This window comes from Odocoileus virginianus, unplaced genomic scaffold, assembly GCF_023699985.2.
Source record: "Odocoileus virginianus isolate 20LAN1187 ecotype Illinois unplaced genomic scaffold, Ovbor_1.2 Unplaced_Scaffold_2, whole genome shotgun sequence".
In the NCBI taxonomy this organism is placed as follows: Eukaryota; Metazoa; Chordata; class Mammalia; order Artiodactyla; family Cervidae; genus Odocoileus; species Odocoileus virginianus.
The window spans coordinates 4994199-5016535 of NW_027224264.1; the positions used below are offsets into that span (position 1 = coordinate 4994199).

The 22337-nt window shown below is 37.2% G+C and overlaps 1 protein-coding gene across 6 annotated transcripts in view; it reads right to left on the minus strand.

The window, feature by feature from the left end:
• The window catches only part of SMARCA1 (SNF2 related chromatin remodeling ATPase 1), a 68640-nt gene that overhangs the window by 35575 nt on the left and 10728 nt on the right, over positions 1-22337 (minus strand). For 4 of the 6 annotated variants that reach the window (XM_020889681.2, XM_020889680.2, XM_020889679.2 and 1 more), the window contains exons 7-16: positions 16922-17077; positions 15674-15805; positions 14268-14336; positions 10600-10709; positions 8867-9093; positions 7328-7449; positions 4731-4766; positions 3658-3810; positions 1597-1729; positions 678-826 (exon numbers count right to left, since the gene is read on the minus strand). In XM_020889681.2, coding sequence (XP_020745340.2) covers positions 678-826; positions 1597-1729; positions 3658-3810; positions 4731-4766; positions 7328-7449; positions 8867-9093; positions 10600-10709; positions 14268-14336; positions 15674-15805; positions 16922-17077 — 1287 coding nt within the window. The remainder of the gene's footprint in view (positions 1-677; positions 827-1596; positions 1730-3657; positions 3811-4730; positions 4767-7327; positions 7450-8866; positions 9094-10599; positions 10710-14267; positions 14337-15673; positions 15806-16921; positions 17078-22337) is intronic. The other 2 variants (XM_020889682.2, XM_020889678.2) reach the window with 1 other exon arrangement.

Below are 22337 nucleotides of genomic sequence, written 5' to 3' on the forward strand. Positions count from 1 at the left end.
ATGAATAGATAAAGAAAATGTGGTGTATATGAATACAATGGAATATTATTCAGCTGTTAAAGAGAAAGAAATCCTGCCATTTGAGACAGGATGGATGGACCTTGAGGCTATTATGCTAAATGAAATAAGTCAGAGACAGAATGGAGAAGGACATGGCGACCCACTCCAGTATTCTTGCCTAGAGAATTCCGTGGACAGAGGAGCCTGGTGGACTGTTTCAGTCGTGTCCGACTATGTGCAACCCTATGGACAGCAGCTCACCAGGCTTCTCTGTCCACGGAATTCTCTAGGCAAGAATACTGGAGTGGGTTGCCATTTCCTTCTCCAAGATAATTTCTAATCCCATGCAAAAAGAAAGGTCGTAAAATGCAGTCCTGATAGAAGTGATTAAATAAGAAATTTACTTGGCCCTTAAGTACAGTAAATACCAATATTATAAGTATGAGGTATAACGTCACTTGATTTTAAACTCTGACTCTTAGTCTTTCTCACCAAAAATTAAACTAAAAAAATAAAAAATACTAAATTATCCCTAGATATAAATCTACAAATTCTTACAGAGAACATGTAACATGTTCTCTGAAACATGCATTTGCAACAATACAATACAATAATTATGCTGAAGTATGTCGATTTAAAGCAATCGATCCGGAAAACAAAAAGCCATTTTAACCTACCTTCTTTTCCCCTCTTTCTAGAAGAGTTGTAATGTCTTCATCTGTCAGCTCACTTTCTTTAGAAGCAAAAACATGGGTGGCTCCATGACGTATCATTTGCAACATTTCCTCTTTTGCCATCTTGTTAGACTGTTGGTCAATGAGTCTTCCTAATAATAAAAATAAAAATTGTATATATTCAATGATATTTCAGAGAAAGCATAGCATAATAGTTCTAGTCAGACACTACTACATTTAACCATGAGTCTGCCTACAATGCAGGAGACCTGGGTTCAATTCCTGTGTCTGGAAGATACCCTGAAGAAGGAAATGGCAATCCACTCCAGTATTCTTGCCTGGAGAATCCCAAGGACAGAGGAGCCTGGCAGGCTACAGTCTATGGGGTCACAAGAGTCGGACACGACTGAGTGACTAAGCACACATTTAACCATAAGTAAAGCTTTACAGCAGAAAATTAGTGAACTTTGAAGTAGTTTTTTAAATGAATAACCCTGCAAGTTTTTCTTCTACCATACCTTCCATTTCAATATGAATTTCCTTCTATAAAATTCACTCAAAACACAGGAGAACAAAAACATTTTTTCATGTTCAAGCTTCAATTCTCAGATCAAATTTCTCTGTATGAAAAGACACCCTCTAATACATAATTTAAATTTTTTAAGCCAAACTTTTATCTGCTACATAATATCAAGTACTTCAAAAGACATGCCATTGACATTCAACTATAAGCTAGAGAGGTTCAACTACCTACCCCATATACTGAACACAAGGTTTCAAAATGGGGATTTTTTTTTTTAATTTGACTTTCTTCTCTAAGATTGCAGATTTTGGTCAACTATCATTAAAAGTAATCTCCTTTGAAGAAAACTGCATGTGTTTTCCCAAAGAAACATCTAAGTAAGTTTACACATATAAATACCTTGTTGTATGACAATTGAATCCAGTCTCAGTTTTATCTCAGCTCTTTCAACAATCCTTTCTTCAACAGTGTTGTCGGTGATGAGACGAAACACACGTACTGGCTTCTTCTGACCAATACGATGTGCACGATCCTAGTAAAAAAAAATCCTAATATAAGACACTGGGTATTCTGGATAAAACGTATGGTATAGCTAGCTTACGCTATAAAATTCTGAAAATAAAATTAGTTCCTGATCTCTTTAGACTGGCCACTTTTGAAAGAAGGATAATGAATGTTAAGACTATCTAGAGAACCCTAGGAACAAAGAAATCCACAAATATTCTGCTGTATCATTAATGGAAATTTCCAGAAGAACAAAAGACAAAAGCCCTTGAAGATAAGGTCTAAAAAGAGCTGAAAAAAGAGCTGAAAGCTTCTGGACTGGGTTACTGAGTAACTTTAAGCCATTAAATAAAAACATTTTCCACCCTAGCGAGGAGTTTTTTAAGTGAGGGGCAAAGTAGTTAACAAGGGTTGCTATGGTGGCAAAAGTCAGCTTTCTCTCATCAGCAAGCAGTTCTTTCTGCTTACTGAGGCAATTCAGCGATCTGCAGTAAAGAGTCATAAACATTAATGGGAGATTAATACCCTTACTGTATGGTCTAGAATTTAGTCCTGTGGCTTACAGTTGGTAAAGGTGACAGGTGGCAAGTTCTGATAAAAGATAAACAGCTAGGGGGAGTACTTTTAAAAACCCCAGAAGCTCTCAGCAAATATGTGAAGGAAGAAGGGTAGCTGAGCAAAAAAAAAAAAAAGCAAAGAAACAAGTTTCAAACAGCCCTGTACTAAATATAAAAACACCAGCACCAGTAAGTTTCAACACAGCTCGCTGAAAGAGAATGCAACACCCCTACACACATTTACATTTCAAACTCAAATCAGTAAATTGTGAAAGATCAGCTATACTCTAACACTTTTAAGGAAATGAAGCGTTATCAACAGACTTTCCCGTTCACTAACTTACCGGGACTTACTCCTACAGAGTCAGATCAACATGTTAAAGTAGTAATAATTGGTGCTAGTGGTAAAGAACCTGCCTGCCAATGCAGTAGACATAAGAGACGCAGGTTAAGATCCCTGGGTTGGGAAGATACCCTGGAGGAGGGCATAACAACCCACTCCATTATTCTTGCCTGGAGAATCCCATGGACAGAGGAGCCTGGTGGGCTACAGTCCAGGGTCGCAGAGTCGGAGTCCAACTGAAGTGACAGCACCAGCAGCAGCATGCCAAAGCATATGGATTTTAAAATGTCCTAATGTAAATATTTTCAATTCTCTATTACAAAAGAAAAGGGAGGACTTCTAAGCTCTGCCTCATTGGCATATGATTTTGTTTCCAAAGACAGTCAATTGTCCCAAAAATTCTGGGGATTTTGAATGCATAGCTATTTTGTATCTTTTTACTTCTGAAATTATATTCACCTTAAAATTTGAGTCACAGTGACTGAATTTGTAGCCCTAGTTCAATAAATGATACCATGATTAAAAGTAAGAAAAGCTCCTTGAATTTTTTAGGGTGGAGTAGTTTCTGATAGTGTCTCTAGGTAGCAAATGTTTTCCTGGAATATATTCCTTTGTTACATTTTCACCTTCTTGCCCCAGTTGTTTTATTACAGAAGTTAAAATCCTACCTCTCCCAATTTTAATGCTAAGGATTGTAACATATTTAGTTGTTGAGCAGAATAATACTTAGAGACTAATTTTTAATCCCTTATCATTCAAACATGAATGTATCTTCTTCAATATTTAGGAATGGGGAAAAATTACATTTGTGTTTCATGATAAAAGCCAAAATCAACACAGAAATGCTACAGTTAGATTTGGCATCTATCTGTTTTCATTTCATTTGTTTTTGCAATTAGCATAGCAACTTTGTTTTCCAAATAAATCTATTTTAACATCTACCAAACTTCCCAAAGACTGCTGTTACCCTTTCATCATAAATTACTTTCATGCTTTATAAATAGCAATAGTTTTCTCAACGAAGATAAATTTCTGATATCATTAAAGATAACTAACCATAGCTTGCAGATCCACCTGTGGATTCCAGTCTGAGTCATACAGTATAACCACATCAGCACTTGCCAAGTTAATTCCGAGACCTCCAGCCCTGGTACTCAGCATGAAGATGAATTTGCTACTATTAGGAATATTAAAGGCCTCTATTGCTTCCTTTTTTTTAATTGATAGGAGATGGAAGGAAAAGAGAGAAAAATAAAATTATATTACCAGAGTTCTTAAGAAATAAATAAACATTTTAACATGCATGCTCAAACCCCCACTTTGTAATATTCTTCCACCTTCAAAAATATTTAAGCATCTATCTATAAACTGCACTGTGTATACAGTAAAAAGTATATTAAATAACGTAACTAATCTTTAGACACTTACACCAGTAAAGACAAACAACAATCACAAAGACAAATTTAACCAAGCAAGTGATAAATTATTTTAAAACAAAAATAGTGAAAATGTTTTAATTGAGTGAGAGCTGAAATTTAGGGGGCAAAATGTCAGATATCTCAACTTCATTCCCATTAATTTATGAAGGATTAACAGAGAAGATATAGTTTAGAAGACCAACCAAGAGAGAAAAAAAAAGTTGAGAAATGGGAATGAGAGCAACAGATAAAGGGGAGGTAGGTAGATTTACTACCATATGGTGAAAAGGAGCAAACAGGGAAGTAATGAGGAAAATCAGGAAGGTAATCCATGGATATTTAGTAAAGAGTCTTAAAAATTAATAGGACATTAATATCCTTACTATATAAAGATCTCAATTAATTAGAAAAAAAACGCTAAGACCCCAATAGAAAAATGAGGGGGAAAAAAGAACAGACAGTACACAGAAGAACAAATACAAACGGCTAATAAACACAAGAATAATGTTCAGTCCCACTAGTCATCAAGTAAATGCAAATAAAAAAACATAATACCATTTTTTGAAGATTAAAAGAATGATAATACTCAATGTTGACGAGGGGGCGATGAGACGGGCACTCTCATACATTGCTGCTGGGAGTGTAAATTGGTACAACCTTTCTGGAAAGCAATTTGGCAACATGCATCAAGAGTCTTAAATGTGTTCATACCCTTTGACCCAGTAATTCCACTTCTAGGAATTTATCCTAAGGAAATAATCAGAGATGGGCACAAAGATTTATGTAGAAGGACTTTTACTTAAGCATTCTTTATAATAGTGAAAAATTGGAAACAACCTAAATGATCAACAACAGGGGGATAAATTATTTATTGTATGTCCATAGGATGAAATAGTACACTGAAATTATTTTTACGGTGATTTTTTTGTTACTAATATGGGGAAGTACAACATAATGTTGAGTAAAATGTATCAGGATACTGAACTTTATATGTAGCATATACAGTATAATATTAATTACTTATATATTATATATGCATAGAAAGATCAGCCAGAAATACTTTTATTTTCCAAATTTCCTTGGCAATCATATATCACTTTTATAATCATGAAATACAGGAAGTTCTATTTTTAAGGAATGGAATGGCATGGTCAAAAGCTGCAGGCAGAGAAGGCGACTCTGCTGCAGTCCATACAGCATGTAGAGGGGCAGTACAGAAAGCAGCATGGTGTAGTGAGAGGCAATTTGGTGTAGAGGAAATAGCAAAAACCTGGGCGTGAGTCATAACTCTACCATTTATTACACATGTGGTTCTCAGCAAGCATTTAACCTCTCTGAGACACAGTTTCAAGTGGAGCAAATTATGCCAATACTTCACTGGGCTGCTAGGAGAATTCAACTGGAACTATAAAGTTGCCTAGCTTATAGCTGTTGCTTGACAAATGTTAGCTCCTTTCCCTATAAAAGTGAGGTTAAAGTTAAGGTAAGTCAAGGTTACAGAAGCTAGCTGAATTTAGCTATAGCTATGGCAAATCTGAGTGCTATTGAGAAAAAACTGCTTATGAACAGCTCGTGAACAATCTGAGTAAGGAATCCAAGGTAGATTTCCACTTCTTATTGGGAAGATAGATGAAATGCTTATCTGAATGATGACATAATGGGGAGACAGGATGTTTCCAAAACAAAATGAACAGCTCTCACTGTGCTGCATCTAAAGTCAAAACATGTGATTCCAACTCTCTGAAGGGAGGACATTATTTAGCATTTTAAGAGACCAGATAATTGGGGCATAATTAGGTGAAGTCCATATTATTCAGGAGCAGAGAGATTAGTCAGAAATGCAAATTGGCTATTTGAGATCAGAAAGCACCTACTCTTCTGCTTTAATATCATCTTCATTCCAGGAAGAAGGGCCATCTTGAATGGTATTATATGGCCCATGCTTCATGTGGATTGGCAGAAATCCATTCTCAGGAACAAATCAGCAAAAGCCCAACAAAGTTTTGAGTCACCATTTCCGAGAGAGTCAGACTATAGAGCAGGAACAGTGTAAGCTTTGAAACATCCTTATTTATAAATATTACCACAACTGTTTCCCCATAGTGGGTAGCAGGGAAACTCTTAATGTGAAAAGGGCCTGTGCTTCTGCTATAGGAGGCACACGAGGGACAGAGTGCCCACTACAGCTACGGAAGGACAAGGACACAGGCTGAGAGTCTCGGTGGCCTGAGAAGGGGTCCAAGAGCTGAGAAGTGAAAAGGCCTGTGTGCACTTTCGTGACCTGTGATCTATACTGCACTGCACAGTACAAAAACTATGTTCATACCTATTCTATCCAGTGATCCTCACAACACTGTCAGGAAAACAAAAGCCTAGGCATTAACAGTACCCTTATAATATACAGTTAAAAGATACTGAGGCTCAGAGGATTAAATAGCTTGCACACATAATGGTGGAGTTGATGTTAAATTCAAGTCTTCGGAAACCAAGTTCAATGCATTTTCCACTATACCATGAAATCACGGTCTCTGCCCACAGCATGAGTATAGACTTAAAACAGAGGCCAAAGACAGAGCCCTGAAGGGTTATAGAAAAGAGAAGATAAATTAGCAAAGCCCTCCCTCGGAAAAAGTGCTTTAAAGGGTTTTCTATACATTAGACCCCTGATATTCATGAGAAATAATCTTAAAATCTTTAAGAATTTCCAAGTTAAAAGATACTTGGGTGCTAGACAGGCTTCCTCATTAGCTAAGTGACTCATTCCTGCACACCAACCTTTTAGTCTTCCAAGATCCAACTGAATGATAAGCACCTGTACCTATGTCGTCCAAATTCAGTTTTACAAAATGTCTATTGAGATCATTTCCTTTACAAATTATTGTCTCATGAGTCCTTACAGTTGCTCATAAACTGCAAAAATCTCAACTGTTCAACTCCATGAATGGCGAGGGTCTAATGTAGGAGGCAAATCAGGAAAAGAAAATGACATAGAATCAAAGGTCAAAGAGGGAGCTGAGAAACAGCAGTCAAAAGGCCTGGGATAGCAGTGGTTAGAGAAGGTAAGGATGTGATGGTGCAGTGTCCTTTTGATAAGCGAGGATGTCTCTGAAAACCTTGGAAAAGAATGATTTGTAAAGAGCCAGTGTAATGAAAGTCCAGCTGAAGATCTCAAGGAGCAAGAGATGGTAGTGAGCAATTCAATGCACCTAGCTAAAGAAAAGGCCAAAATTCAAAACTACCTAATGATGAAAAACATGGCGTAACTGAACTCTGATTTTTCAAGTCTTGTTTTATTTTCTCTTCCTCACCTCTCTTTCTTCATGTGGGGTTTGTCCATCCAGTCGACAATACTCGTAACCACGCCACATACAATAATCCTCCAAAATGTCCAGCAAGCGTGTCATCTGGCTAAATATGAGAACCCTTGAACCTAAAACATTTCACCAAAAAAAGGCAGGTTATTCAACTTGTGTAAAACTAACTTGAAAGTTACAAAAATAAAAGCAAACATCATATGCAATATAAATATATAGCATGTGAACACTCATACCACTAACGAATACTAAGCCTCCTACACACATCTTTTCAACAGATACTATACAGAAGTATTTGTTGAGTTAAACATTTTTAAGGTCTTCAAAATCCCCCACACATATTGAGATGATTTAAAGTCTGCCTTTACTTTGTCCTGAGGATGTTTCTAGTCTCTCAGGCTCAGGAGATACACCCTCACATTGCTTCCAAGCTTCTCTTCCTAACATACAAATCTGAATGTGTCATTCTCCACAGCCAAATCTTCTGCAATCACCCATACCACCTTCAAAATAGCCCAAAACCCATAAAGCATAGTTTAAATGGCCTTTTGTAATAGCTCCAATTCATCTTCCTGGACTCATCCACTGCCACTCTACCCAAATACCATAAGCTCCACATTCCCTTCTTTCACACCTCTGCTTCATTGCAGAGATGGAAAACCCTTGCCTTCCTTTTTTCCACTGTTTACTCCTACACATTCTGCAGTGCTCACCCCAAATGTCATCCTCGTGAAGACTCCCTCAACTCCTAATATCTCAGCATATCACAGCACTTATCACAATGACTTGCAATTATGCCTCCTCACTGCACTGAGAGCATCTACAAGGCGAGGACTGTTGTCTTATTCGTCTCTGTATACCCAGCCCATAGGGGCTTCCCAGGTGGCACAGTGGTAAAGAATTCACTTGCCAATGCAGGAGACGCAGGAGACACGGGTTCTATCCCTGGGTTGGGAAGATACCCTGGAGAAGGAAATGGCAACCCATTCCAGTATCCCTGCCTGGGAAATCCCATGGACAGAGAAGCCTGATGGGCTACAGTCTGCTGCTGCCGCTGCTAAGTCACTTCAGTCGTGTCCAACTCTGTGCAACCCCACAGACGGCAGCCCACCAGGCTCCCCTGTCCCTGGGATTCTCCAGGCAAGAACACTGGAGTGGGTTGCCATTTCCTTCTCCAGCGCATGAAAGTGTGAAAAGTGAAAGTGAAGTCACTCAGTCGTGTCTGACTCTTAGCAACCTCATGGACTGCAGCCTACCAGGCTTCTCTGTCCATGGGATTTTCCAGGCAAGAGTACTGGAGTGGGGTGCCATTGCCTTCTCTGGGCGACAGTCTACAAGGGCACAAAAGAGTCAGTCACAACTTATTGACTAAACAACAACATACACAGCCCACAGGACAATTCCTAACCAAAGAGTAAGTACTCAACAATGTGAGATGCATAAGTGAATGAATGAATGATGAATGACTAAGCAAAATGTTATTCATATACAATATTAAGTTATTTCACATTAATTTGAAGATTTGTAACTTACCCTGTTCTTTGAGTTTGGCCAATAGTTTATCAAGGACTACCATTTTACCACTGTTGCTAACAATGTGCTCATCAGTGGTGTAGGGGGGACCAGGTTCAGCACCATCAAACAGGTAAGGATGATTACAACACTTTCGAAGCTGCATTAGAATGTTTAAGAGTCGCATCTTGTCCATTTTGCCAGCAGAGTTTAAAACATCAATATCTTTCATCAAGATTTTTGTATACCTAAAAATTTAAACTATAATTAATCATCAACTATTATACAGGCTTCATATCAAGAAATGTCCCTTTGGAAAAAAATGCCCTTTTGATAATCTGCTTAGATTCCTATTTAAAGAAAAACAAAAAGATCTGATTGGAGACTAAATCTGATAAGCAAAATCAAAAAATTAGCGAGGATTTGAGTATTTTAACTTGTATGCTGCCTATAAACCGATTTCCTCCTGCTTTATCCATTGCTAAAATTCGCCATCAGATGATAACAATTCAGACAACTACATACGATAATTATTTAATAACTACAATATTTGCTCAAAGTTGGCATCCAGCTTTTACTTGTTTCAGCTAAAAACAGTTGCAATTTCTTATACCTGTCTTCATAGGTCATTTTTTTTCTGACCCTATAAACATTTTTATTGTCTTTTCCAGACCTTCACCCAGGAAAAAAAACAGATCTATGTATCCACCTGGGGAGTAGTAATATTTAATTCTAACAATAGCCAACTTGTACTGAGTGCAAATGCCAGGCATATGAATCATCTTGTTAAATCTTCAGAACTCTGAGATACGTACTCCGCTTTACTGATGGAAATTCAGGCAGCTAAAAGAAGTGAAACAATTTACTCAGAGCCACACAAAGGGACAAAGCAAGGGCTTGATCTTACTTCTGAGTCTAGAGAAATATGCTCTTTACCACTACCCTATACTGGCTTCAATAATAGAGAAGTGTCTATATAGTATAAGTTATCTAATTTTATTTATATAAGCAACACTTTGCTTCTCTTACTAGCATTACTACATTAACATGTTCAATTTATATCAAATTTATGATTCTGTGTGACTCCTCTTGTCAATTTCCTGCTCTGCTTGTATTTCTCAAAACAATCCAGCTTCTGTTTTTATAATATCTACAATCATTGATATTTTCACTCATTATTATGGTTATTACTATTTTCATTAATGGAAAAAGCAAGAATAACTAATAAATGTGCCAGTGACATTATCCCTTTTAACTCTGACATCATTCTTATAAGTAAAGTATTATTATCACCATTTTACAGAAGGGAAATTGAGGTTACATAATTTGTCCAAGCTAAACAAGCCATTAAGAGGCAAAGCATGGACTCAAACACAGGTCTATAGACTCCCCATATACTCTTCCCTGAAGGTTAAATAAAACACTCATCAATTTTATATTAAAATATTTGAACTATTTAACTTGGCACTTAAACCTAAAATGTACTTTCTGAACTAAAGTGACAATTGAAACACTACAAAGCTATTTTTTTTACCTTTATTACTATTTTTATTTTTTTTCCAGTCCCCTGCTCTTTTTTTTTTCATTTATTTTTATTAGCTGGAGGCTAATTACTTTACAGTATTCTAGTGGTTTTTGCCATACACTGACATGAATCAGCCATGGATTTACATGTGTTCCGCATCCCGATCCTGCCCCCACCTCCCTCCAATAAATCTTTATACATAAATTCTAGCAGAAATAAAATAACCCACCATTCTCGCTGCATTTTACTCAGTCCCAAGTAAATCTTGATTTCCTTTTTAGGAGGCAGACTCTTCTCCACATCAGTTTTTATTCGACGTAACAAAAATGGTTTTAAAACCTAAAAAGTGAGTTTTTATAAATGTTTATAAAACATTCAATATTATAAACCATTTATTTCATTGACAACACTCTAAAGTGAAATTTACTTCCCACTGTATAATCTGAAAAACACTACCAACACCAGTTGCTAATTTTCTTGGTAAAAAGAACCAAGTAACGGCCCATTAGCAAATCAGAATAAGGGGCCTAAATTAGACATCCATGATTTGATAGCACAAAAGACAATAAAAATTAAGACAACAAGATTACTGACTATTGAAAGAGTACAAAAAAAATCTTTTTAAAATAATCTGCTGTCATATAGTATTTGTAAACCTGAGAGGAAATCTGAGATCAGAATATGAATCAGATTGTCTCTAAAAATGAAATAAAAATTCAAGCCATTTAAAAATGGCTTTAAATATATGAATGAGAAGAAAATGGTTCAATGAAAAAGAAGATCAGAACAAAAAGAGAAAAAACATGAAATTATCCATGTATACCTGCAAGGCAGATTCTATAACAAGGAAAAAAAATATCTCTGGGGCACCTGAATGTGCCAGACAATGTACCATGAACTTTAGAATCTAGAGTATTAAATCCTTACAATAAGTCTTTGAGGGAAAGATATTTCAATTTTAGTAACATCACCAAATTCACTCTGCTAGTAAATGGTAGAAACAGTAATCAAACCCACATCAGGCTGATTTACATTTAGCTCAGTCCCTGATTAGTGGTTGTAAACTGGGCAAGTTCTTTAACTTTTCCAAGCCTGTTTCCTCATTCATTCATCCAAAACATATAGATTTATGGTATATATCTATGCTAAGCATTTTAAGTGGGGATAAAGATACCTATTTCCAACACTGCTCTGACAATCTGTGGTAGTACATAAGTAGAGTTTAACCACGATAGACATCAGTAAACTGTAGCTATTATTACTAGGGATCCATGGGCAGTAAGGAAAAGGGAAGTGTAAAAGAAGACTTTTGGTTTCCTGTTTGGGCCTCTTAAATCTGTCTAAGTTGCATTTTTAAGAGTTTAAATTGTCTCTGAGACATTCAGGCAGAACACGCAGATGGCAGTGGGATTTGTAAGTCTTGAGCTTGGGAGAGAAATAAGGAGAAAGAAATTTGGGCGTTATAAGTATAGAGGTATAGCTGAAACTCTGGGAGTAATCCTCCAGGGAGAACACACATGAAAAATGAAATCAAAGACAAAGCCCTGCAACACTAAACTTTCAGAGACAAAGAAAGAAAAGCCCATGATGGGGACAGAAAAGAACAGCCAAAGAGATAAGATAAAAGGTATCCCATCCCCAAGACACTAAGCACGAAAGCACTGCAAACAGGCATGGTTAGAGGTATGAAGGATTACAGAGAAGTCAGGGCACTGACCAAATGGTATAATGAAAAATCACAAATACTTGTGAGGTTAAGTTTCAGTTGTATTTAATGGTCAGTGGATTCAGAAATGAATAGGACCCATCAGAGACAGAGTAGCCATTCCTCAGAGCTGACCAAGTTCCTGCTATGAGAGGCCCAGCTGTACTACAACTTGTATGACAGGATTCTTCGAAGATTTGTCTTCTACGCCTCTGCATTCTTACAATAAGTTCCCTATTACATAAGGTCACTGGTTTCTGACTTGTTCTGTTTAACTCTAAATAAATATTTACATAACACATGATGACTGGTGGGGCTTCCAGTCAATAAATAAATTTAATGAGCAGTTACTCTGGACCAGGCACACGGGGCACAATGTGGTGGAAAACAGACAGGATCCCTGCCACATTAAGTTTACATTTTTCTGGGGAAGGGGGAGATAAGGAGAGGTGAGCAATACATGTTTTTTTTAATTTATAAACAAAGACTGAGACTCTCATTAAAAACAGCAGACAAAAAAAAAAGCAAGACACATCTATACCCTCTCACAAAACTCCACTCAGTCAATTAAAATTATAGTTGTACATTTTTAAAAAGAGTGAATACTGACTTCCCTGATAGTCCAGTGGTTAAGACTCCATACTTCCAATGCAGGGGGCGCAGTTTCGATGCCTGGTCAGTCGGGGAACTAAGATTCCCACATGCCACAGGCATCACGGCCAATAAAAAAGAAGAGTGAATAGACGATTTGGTGGTGGATGAAGGGGGGAGAAACTAAACTTTCAAATAGCTTAGCCATCAAGGGAAGAAACCAGAATCACAGATTGAGAGGGACAGAGTGTTGAGGGAGTACTGTTCTGTGGATATAGGGAGAAGAGTCTAAGTGTGGGTTAGGATTTAATGAGGGAGATACTTGAGCATGTTTACATGTTGAGAGAGAAGAGCCAACATGGAGAGAGAGGTAGAAAATTCAGCCAATAAAAAGGAAAAATTAAGGAGAAAAGTCCTTAAGGAAACAGGAAAAGATGAGATCCAGGGTTCATGTTGGAAGAATTAGCCACTGCCCATGAATTTGAGCGAATTCTGGGAGATGGTGGAGGACAGAGGAGTCTGGCATGCTGCAGTCCACGGGGTTGTAAAGAGTCAGACATGACTTAGTGACTGAACAACCACCAACAAGAGAAAGAAAACCTCTTCCACTCAAACAGAGTGGATGCAGATATTCTTGGAAGATGGATATCCTTCAAGGAGTTCCTGCCTAATGACTTTTATTTCCTCTTTGAGAAAGGAATGACGTTACTTGCTGAGAAAGGACAGGGAACACATGCGTTAGAGGTCTCGGGGAGACTGGGGAAAGTCTGAAATAGCTCTTACAGGAAGTGAGAGAGAATGCTGAAGAAGGCTACGAAGAAGGATCACCAACATCATCAAATCCCAGAAGGGGAAGGTATTAAGGGGAAGGTACTAAAGGAAATCAAACCATGTCAGCAAACATGAAAATGTAGTGGTTCCAACCTGTACAGTGGGTGTCATCTTCTTTATCAGTCAGTATTGAGCAGTCCCAGTACAGAGCAGGTCACTCTGCTAGTAAGTGGTAGAAGCTGAATTCAAACCCAGAGGACAGAGACACAGTTACATAATTTATTTAGGGCTTTTAGGGCAGAAATGGCAGATCAAGAGAGCAAGGGAGTTTGAGATATTGGCCTCCAAAAAAGTGGTTCATGTGATAGAGAACCTGCTCCTTGCTGAATACAGAAAATTTAACAATAGAAATGGGCTGATGGATGGGGGTAAAGCAGGGGTCCAGGCACTGGATGTCTTTGTGAGATAACAGGACAAGTACAAAAGGAGTAACATGAGTGAAAGAAGGATACAAGAAGCTGTTACCAAAGAAGGGAAAACTGGTGTTCAATGAATGCAATCTCATTCATGGGATCCATGGGGTAGAGGAAAGGGAACAGCCTCTATGGGAGAGGACCACATTGTCCATGGAACAGGGCCAAAGCAAAAGAGCTGTTCGTTGAGTGTATCGTGGGAGCGTGCCTCCCAAAGAGGCAGTCAGAAAGGTTGAAAGAGAAAAACACTGAGACTGAGCTCAGAAGCACATCCACAGGTTCCAAAAGATTCAGTCTGTTTTCCAGCTCGGTTACATATATGGTTACATTATTTAATTCCTGTCTGCTATTACTTACTGCGTGAAGTCTTTCCACAAGTTTTTGATCACCAAGACAATTTTTAGTGTCAAACCAAGAATCAAAGTCCTGTGGAGGGGTGAAAATTCTGCAGTAAGTGTGTAGTTTTTTTTTAAATAAATGTAACATTATATAAATTCTTACACAACTCATATAGCAATAATTCATTTTAAAAGCACTGTCAAAAATACGTTAACTGTTATGGCCAATATTATTTACTTCTGAAAATAAATACTGGAGCAGTTAGCAAAATTTGAACACCATTATACAGGTACTCTACCAGCAGTTTTTCTTTAAAAGGCTTTTATTAGGCTTCCCCATACCATAGCGGAGAAGGCAATGGCAGGCCACTCTAGTACTCTTGCCTGGAAAATCTCATGAATGGAGAAGCCTGGTGGGCTGCAGTCCATGGGGTCGCTAGGAGTCAGACACGACTGAGCGACTTCACTTTCACTTTTCACTTTCATGCATTGGAGAAGGACATGGCAACCCACTCCAGTGTTCTTGCCTGGAGAATCCCAGGGACGGGGGAGCCTGGTGGGCTGCCGTCTATGGAGTCGCACAGAGTCGGACACGACTGAAGCGACTTAGCAGTAGCAGCAGCAGCATACCACAGCAGAATTATAACCAGTTAAGAGGAGTAGGAATAAGAATATAAAATGGAAGACATGCTAATGAAAATGTTAAACAATAAAGTGAACAAAAGCAAGGTAAGTTATGTAAATAGGTAGCTAAACTTGATACTTTTTATTATCAATTAATATCAGTAATGAGGAAAATCAAGCTCCAACGTCCTTAAATCATTCAATTCTGTTTGTTGCACTAGCATAACCTTGTGCCAATGATAAAAACAGTATAAATCATACATTTATAAAATATGTTGCTTTTCAAATCACATATTATAAGCTCTTTAATATTCACCAAATGTTAATACCTGCAATAATTCAAGATTATTTCAATGACTCTACTTGCTAAACTAGTATGCAGAAAGCCCTTCCAACTTAGTTAAAAGAAAATGTAGAAAGCACTATTCTGAACTCAGCCTACCTCGTGTCGTAAGTTGTGGTGGCAATGTGATACAGGCAAACTTTAATAGGATAATCTCAAAGCAAAGAAACTTATTTCTCTAAATATCCCCATTTGAAAAAATTTCTATTCAAGAGCTAAACCACAAAGAATCACAAATGAAAAAGAACTACCAATTTCCATCTATGGCAACCCACTCCAGTATTCTTGCCTGGAGAATCCCATGGACCAGAGGAGCCTGGTGGGCTACAGTCCACAAGGGTCGCAAAGAGTCAGACACAACTGAAGCGACTTAGCACACAGGCATACATTTTGTGTTTTGAAAACAGATGTCTGTGAACATACGAAAATTATACTTCAAACGCACGACTTAAACTTACTTCTGCAGAATTAAAGACATCAGGCAATAAAAAGTTGAGTAGTGCCCAGAGTTCATGCAGGTTATTCTGCAAAGGTGTTCCAGTCAGGAGCAAGCGGTTAGTTGACTTGAAGTCACGAACAATCTCTGAGAGCTAGAAAAATAAGTTATGTTAATATTGTTTTATTTATCAGAATGTTCAACATTCAGTTCTTCATCCAACCCAAAACATTTTTTGAATAAAAGTTGAAATAACTATTAATCCTAGTTCAGGTGACATTGCCACAGTGAAGCACAGCTGGACAAAATATTATAGGCATTTCTACACTTACAAGAATGCAGATCCCAGTCACATCTGAGACCCTTCCCCCACTTAAAAAAATTTATTTCCTTCTATTTTCGGTCCACAGAAATAGTCAGAACTCTATGGAATCCAGGCTGGTCACTTTACAGCATAGAATCATCTTCTCCATGCCAATCATGTTCATCCACCACACCTCACCAACTTCTAACTTGGCCTGGTCACAATTTTTAAGCACCACACTTGAGCCCGTCTTCCCCGAATATCTTATGCTAACTTTCTAAATATAAAACCACAAAAATTAAAGCAGAAAAAGCAGAAATCACGGTAATCTTATCAATAAAAAGGCTCATTTTATATTGCTCTTAAATTAACAATTATTCTCTAACACGTATCCTCTTATCAAGTATTAACTACAAAAGCACCACCTGGTGATTTTGCTTCAGTTCTGTCTCTGGTTCTCCCAAAGCAGACCAATGACTCAAAGAGCGGATCATCATCATAACTGATGCTTTTTCTACTGTTGATGGAGTGGAATGGCAAGAAATATTGCTATTTTTCAATGTTAACACCACACTCTAATTCACACAAGTCAGGTAATTCTAGAAAATGAATTTTTTTCCTAATCCATATGATATAAGATAGCTCCTCAATAAAAAATAAACCAAAGCAAATGACATTTGTACACCAATATTGCAAAAATATTAAAACACTGTAGCATAACAGAGTTATTTAGCCTGCAACAGGTATAGTAAATGAATTTTCTTTACATTTAAAAATTGGGTTCAGTTTTCATTTATCTTTTATTCAATCATTTAAACTCCAAAATCATTTTTAAAACTGATTTTCATTTACATTCTTTGAATAAAATCACAATCTATCACTTTTTAAATTCTGAATACAGGGAAGTAAACCAACAGATGTGGTAGTTAAAAGAAACTTTAATACAGATATTCAGAACTAGCTTACCTTAGATTTTTCATTCTTTATTCTGTGAGCCTCATCAATGACAAGGTATCGCCAGTGAAACTTTTTGAATACAGATTTTTCTTTAATTACCATCTCATAAGAAGTAACACAAACATCCCACTCTCCTGGCATCATTTCATCACGAATAAAAGCAGCCTGATGTAAAACAAAGTTCCTTATATTAGAATATGCTGACAAGATGTCACAGAATTAAAGCATCAAGAGACTATTCTAGAATCATTTGGTCTCATTCATTTTAGAGATAGGAATGCTGAAGCCCAAAGGTACTTTGTGGTCAATTATCTGGATGACACGCGAATACTTCCATTAATGAAAGAGAAGCAGAGGCTTCCATTAAACAAGTACAGTATATTCAATGAACTGGAGAAGTCTGTATCACCAGAAGATGACAATTACTCTTCATACCACAAGGGATCAAAAGGACATGGGCAAAAGGAACTACTTTCGGAATACCATACTCTTACCAAGCTCCAAGCACTAACCAACATGATATCATTTTGATAAATGAAAAAAGCTCAATACACATGAGTGATTCCAACCTTTTGAGATCACTCCTATGTTTCCTTCACTTTCTAGCAGGGATGAGTCATAAACTCTGTTAAAGGGTCATGAAAGCCCATTAGTGTTTTTGTGAAAGTCCTGATGTTATGAGGCTACAAATGTGATTTTATAAAGGAGGCTTGCTCTATCTACTACAGGAATCTACTAAAAAAAGGCGAGACTGCTTAAAACTATTTTTAAATCTTCATGTGGCCAATGTGCAATGTGACTGAAAGCGCTTCTAATGTGTATTAACTGAATTCCAGATCATCTCTATTATGGGTTAAAATAAAAACAAAAAGGTTAACAGGGACACCCTCAACAAATATTCAACGAGTGCGCACTTTGCATAAAAGGACTGCCTGGACTGAAGGAGAGGACAGGAAAAAAGGCCTCTGTAGATCTCAGCCTCACCCTGGGAAGTGGTCATAGTCAAAAAGTTAATTAAGACATGAGGGAGTTAGAGGCAAAATAAAAAGAACCAGGGCGCCAGACCCCATCTGGTCCTGCAAATACTTTATCCTTATTAGATTTTTTGAAATACTCAGTTTAATGGTTCCTCCTACAGTTTCACAGAACATACACATATTTTAATTTAAATTAGCTCTGCTTTGAAACTTGTGTAACTATTTGATAGTTTCAGAGTTAAATATCGACAGAACATTCAATATCACATAATCCAAAAGTTCACATAGGTGACAAAAATTAAGGCCCTTTGAGATTCATTCAACATCACAGTCAGTAGCAAGACTAGAACTAAAACCAGATCTGTTTCCGTGTCCATGACCTTTGATGCCTCTAGAGTAGAAAAGGAAGGTGTCAAAAACTATGTTTGGAGGACTCCCCTGGTGGTCCAGTGGCTAAGACTCTAAGCTCCCAATGCTGGGGGTCCAGGTTCAACCCCTGGTCAAGGAACTAGATTCCACATGCCTGCAACTAAAGATCCCACATGCCTGCGACTAAGATCCTGCTTGCCACAGCTAAGACCAGGTGCAGCCAAACAAATAAAACATTCTTTTTTAAAAGAGAATCACGTTTAGGAATCATACCTCTAAATACTTCAGAACTACATTAGCTTCAAATAGGATCATGATTTTCTCAAATAATTTCCTACCTCAATTAAACACTTACTGTAGCCTACCTCAAATATTTTATTACCAAATTGACCTCATAAAATGTTTACAGGAGGCCAGGAAAGTAAAAAGACCCAATATATCTATCCCATGCAGTACAAACGTTCAAATCTGTCTATAAGTAATGTTCCAGATTTTCTCTATACATAACGACATCAATCTTTAAGTGTTGCATATGGCACATTAATTATTTATGTAATTAACAATTACTGGTTCTCAAACTCTTTGACCATGGCCCACAGTAAAATTGTGTTTTAGGTTGCAATTCGGTATACGTATGTGTTTGAGGACATGTTTTTAGAAAGAAACAATACATATTACATATTTTCACTCCTATTTTCTATTCTAGCCTATCTCAATGTTTCCAAAAATTGTTGGCACCACCCACTAAGCTGAATCCCAACACATTAATGAGTGGTAATTTGCAAAACACCAACTTTGAAGGTTAGTTTTCATGATTAAGAAGTGTTTGAAGTCTCTAGAAGAATTTCAAGCTCCCATGGGGTAGAGGTAGGGCGTGCTAAGACTCTTCGGTCATGTATGACTCTATGCAACTCTATGGGCTGTAGCCTGCTAGACTCCTCTGTCTGTGGGATTCTCCAGGCAAGAATACTGGAGTAGATTCCCATGCCCTACTCCAGGGAGGGGGTCTTCCCAGCCCAGGGATCAAACTCATGTCTCAATCTCTTGCACCATCCTGCATTCTTTACCACTAGTGCCACCTGGGAAGTCCAGGAGTGGTAAAGAGATAGGGCACACTCTCCGACATAAATCACAGCAGGATCCTCTATGACCCACCTCCCAGAATACTGGAAATAAAAGCAAAAATAAACAAATGGGACCCAATTAAACTTAAAAGCTCTTGCACAACAAAGGAAACTATAAGCAAGGTGAAAAGACAGCCTTCAGAATGGGAGAAAATAATAGCAAACAAAGCACTGACAAAGAATCTCAAAAATATACAAGCAACTCCTGCAGCTCAATTTCAGAAAAATAAATGACCCAATCAAAAAATGGGCCAAAGAACTAAACAGACATTTCTCCAAAGAAGACATACAGATGGCTAACAAATACGTGAAAAGATGCTCAACATCACTCATTATCAGAGAAATGCACATCAAAACCACAATGAGGTACCATTTCACGCCAGTCAGAATGGCTGCTATCCAAAAGTCTACAAGCAATAAATGCTGGAGAGGGTGTGGAGAAAAGGGAACCCTCTTACACTGTTGGTGGAAATGCAAACTAGTACAGCCACTATGGAGAACAGTGTGGAGATTCCTTAAAAAACTGGAAATAGAACTGCCATATGACCCAGCAATCCCACTGCTGGGCATACACACTGAGGAAACCAGAATTGAAAGAGACACGTGTACCCCAATGTTCATCACAGCACTGTTTATAATAGCCAGGACATGGAAGCAACCTAGATGTCCATTGGCAGATGAATGGATAAGGAAGCTGTGGTACATATACACAATGGACTATTACTCAGCCATTAAAAAGAATACATTTGAATCAGTTCTAATGAGTTGGATGAAACTGGAGCCTATTATACAGTGAAGTAAGCCAGAAAGAAAAACACCAATACAGTATACTAATGCATATATATGGAATTTAGAAAGATGGTAATGATAACCCTATATGCGAGACAGCAAAAGAGACACAGATGTATAGAACAGTCTTTTGGACTCTGTGGGAGAGGGCGAGGGTGGGATGATTTGGGAGAATGGCATTGAAACATGTATATTATCATATGTGAAATGAATCGCCAGTCCAGGTTTGATGCATGAGACAGGGTGCTTGGGGCTGGTGCACTGGGATGACCCAGAGGGATGGGATGGGGAGGGAGGTGGGAGGGGGGTTCAGGATGGGGAACACATGTACACCCGTGGTGGATTCATGTCAATGTATGGCAAAATCACTACAATATTGTAAAGTAATTAGCCTCCAATTAAAATAAATAAATTTATATTTAAAAAAAAGAAAAAAGAGACAGGGCATTAACCAATTAAATCCACTCTTTCTTGAAAACTCCCAGAGACACTTCATGGAGCCCATGGATTCCATATAATAAAATCGAAAACCACTGGCATACATGTTGGTGATGGACAGGAAAGCCTGGTGTGCTACAGTCCATGGGGTCGCAAAGAGTCAGACGCAACTGAGCAACTAAACTGACTTAAGACATGATGAAAACACAAGCCCAGATATTTCTCAATATCTATGATCTTCAAGAAAATTACAGCAAAACAAATCAGTAATTTGGAAATACAAAATTTTTATAAGGAATGGTATTACATTTAAATAATAGCAGAGATCAGAAAGAGTTCTAAGTGACTAATTTGCTACTGGAAAATATGAGGCATAGGGAAGAATCAAGCCTGTAATTCTAAATTTATGAGCTCAGTATTTCAATATTTAAATTATTTATAAGTTAAATTTAAATAAATTTAAGTAATTTTTCTTCAAGCAAAATGATAAGAATAAACTTACATAATTCATTATGTTACCACTCTTTTGAGAATATTTTTTGATAACCTATCTAAATATGTAAAATAGAATAAATCTTTACTCCAAACTATGTTCTCTGGAGGCAAAATAAAGACCAAGTTTAATAATATGCTTTCTAAGCTGATTATTCATTTTGGCATTTTTGCATAATTCATTATTTTTAGATTAATTCAACAGTCCTAAAATAATTGTAGCCTACTAGATTGACAAATAGTTAATTTAAACAAGAACCCTTAATTTCTAATATTTTCTAAGAATGTATGCAGACACCTATTCTTCTATTCAAAGATCAAAACTGAAAGCTGTGTCTATGCACAAACACAAAACACAAGGTTCTCTGTACAAGGATAAAAGGTTCCATTCATGTGTGTCTGCATGTGCATGTGTGGATGTAAACAAGTCAAAATCAAAAGTAAAAAAATTAAACTGAAATGCAAACTCATACACTTTTGGCATCAAAATAGCACAAATGATAGAATCACTGATAAAATAGATGGTCAATAAAATAAGATTTTTTTAAATAAAAAGTCACTCAGTGCAACTCAAAAGTGCTTAGATTAATGAGCTAGTTAAAAGTAAATGCAAATAAGCATAATAACGGATTTTCTGTTATGAATAGGTAATACATCTACCTCAGAAGAGTGTTGTGAGAATTAGCTCAATTAATATATTAAAAGTGCTTACCTGGTACAGATGAACTTATCTGAAAGCAGAAATTGAGACACAAATGTAGAGAACAAACATATGGATACCAAGGAGGGAAGCGGGGGTGGGATGAGTTGGAAGATTGGGATTGACATATATACACTACTATGTATAAAATAGATAACTAATGAGAACCTACTATATAGCACAGGGAACTCTACTCAATGCTCTGTGGTGACCTAAATGGGAAGGAAATTTTAAAAAAGAGGGGATATATGTATATATATAACTGATTCACTCTGCTGTACAGCAGAAACACAACACTGGAAAGCAACTATATTCCAATTTTTAAAAAATGTATAAGTACATTGACAGAGATACACACAAAAGTCAATAACAAGAAATAATGTGGTATTTAAAAAAAGCACTTACAAAAGAATCTAACACAGAGTAAGCACAACTTAAGTGTTCTTCAGTAGTAGTAGTCAACTCAAATGTCTTTTATAGCAACAAAATTTAACCCCAGAAATGTTGTTATTCTTGATTGCCTTTTAAAACCTGTT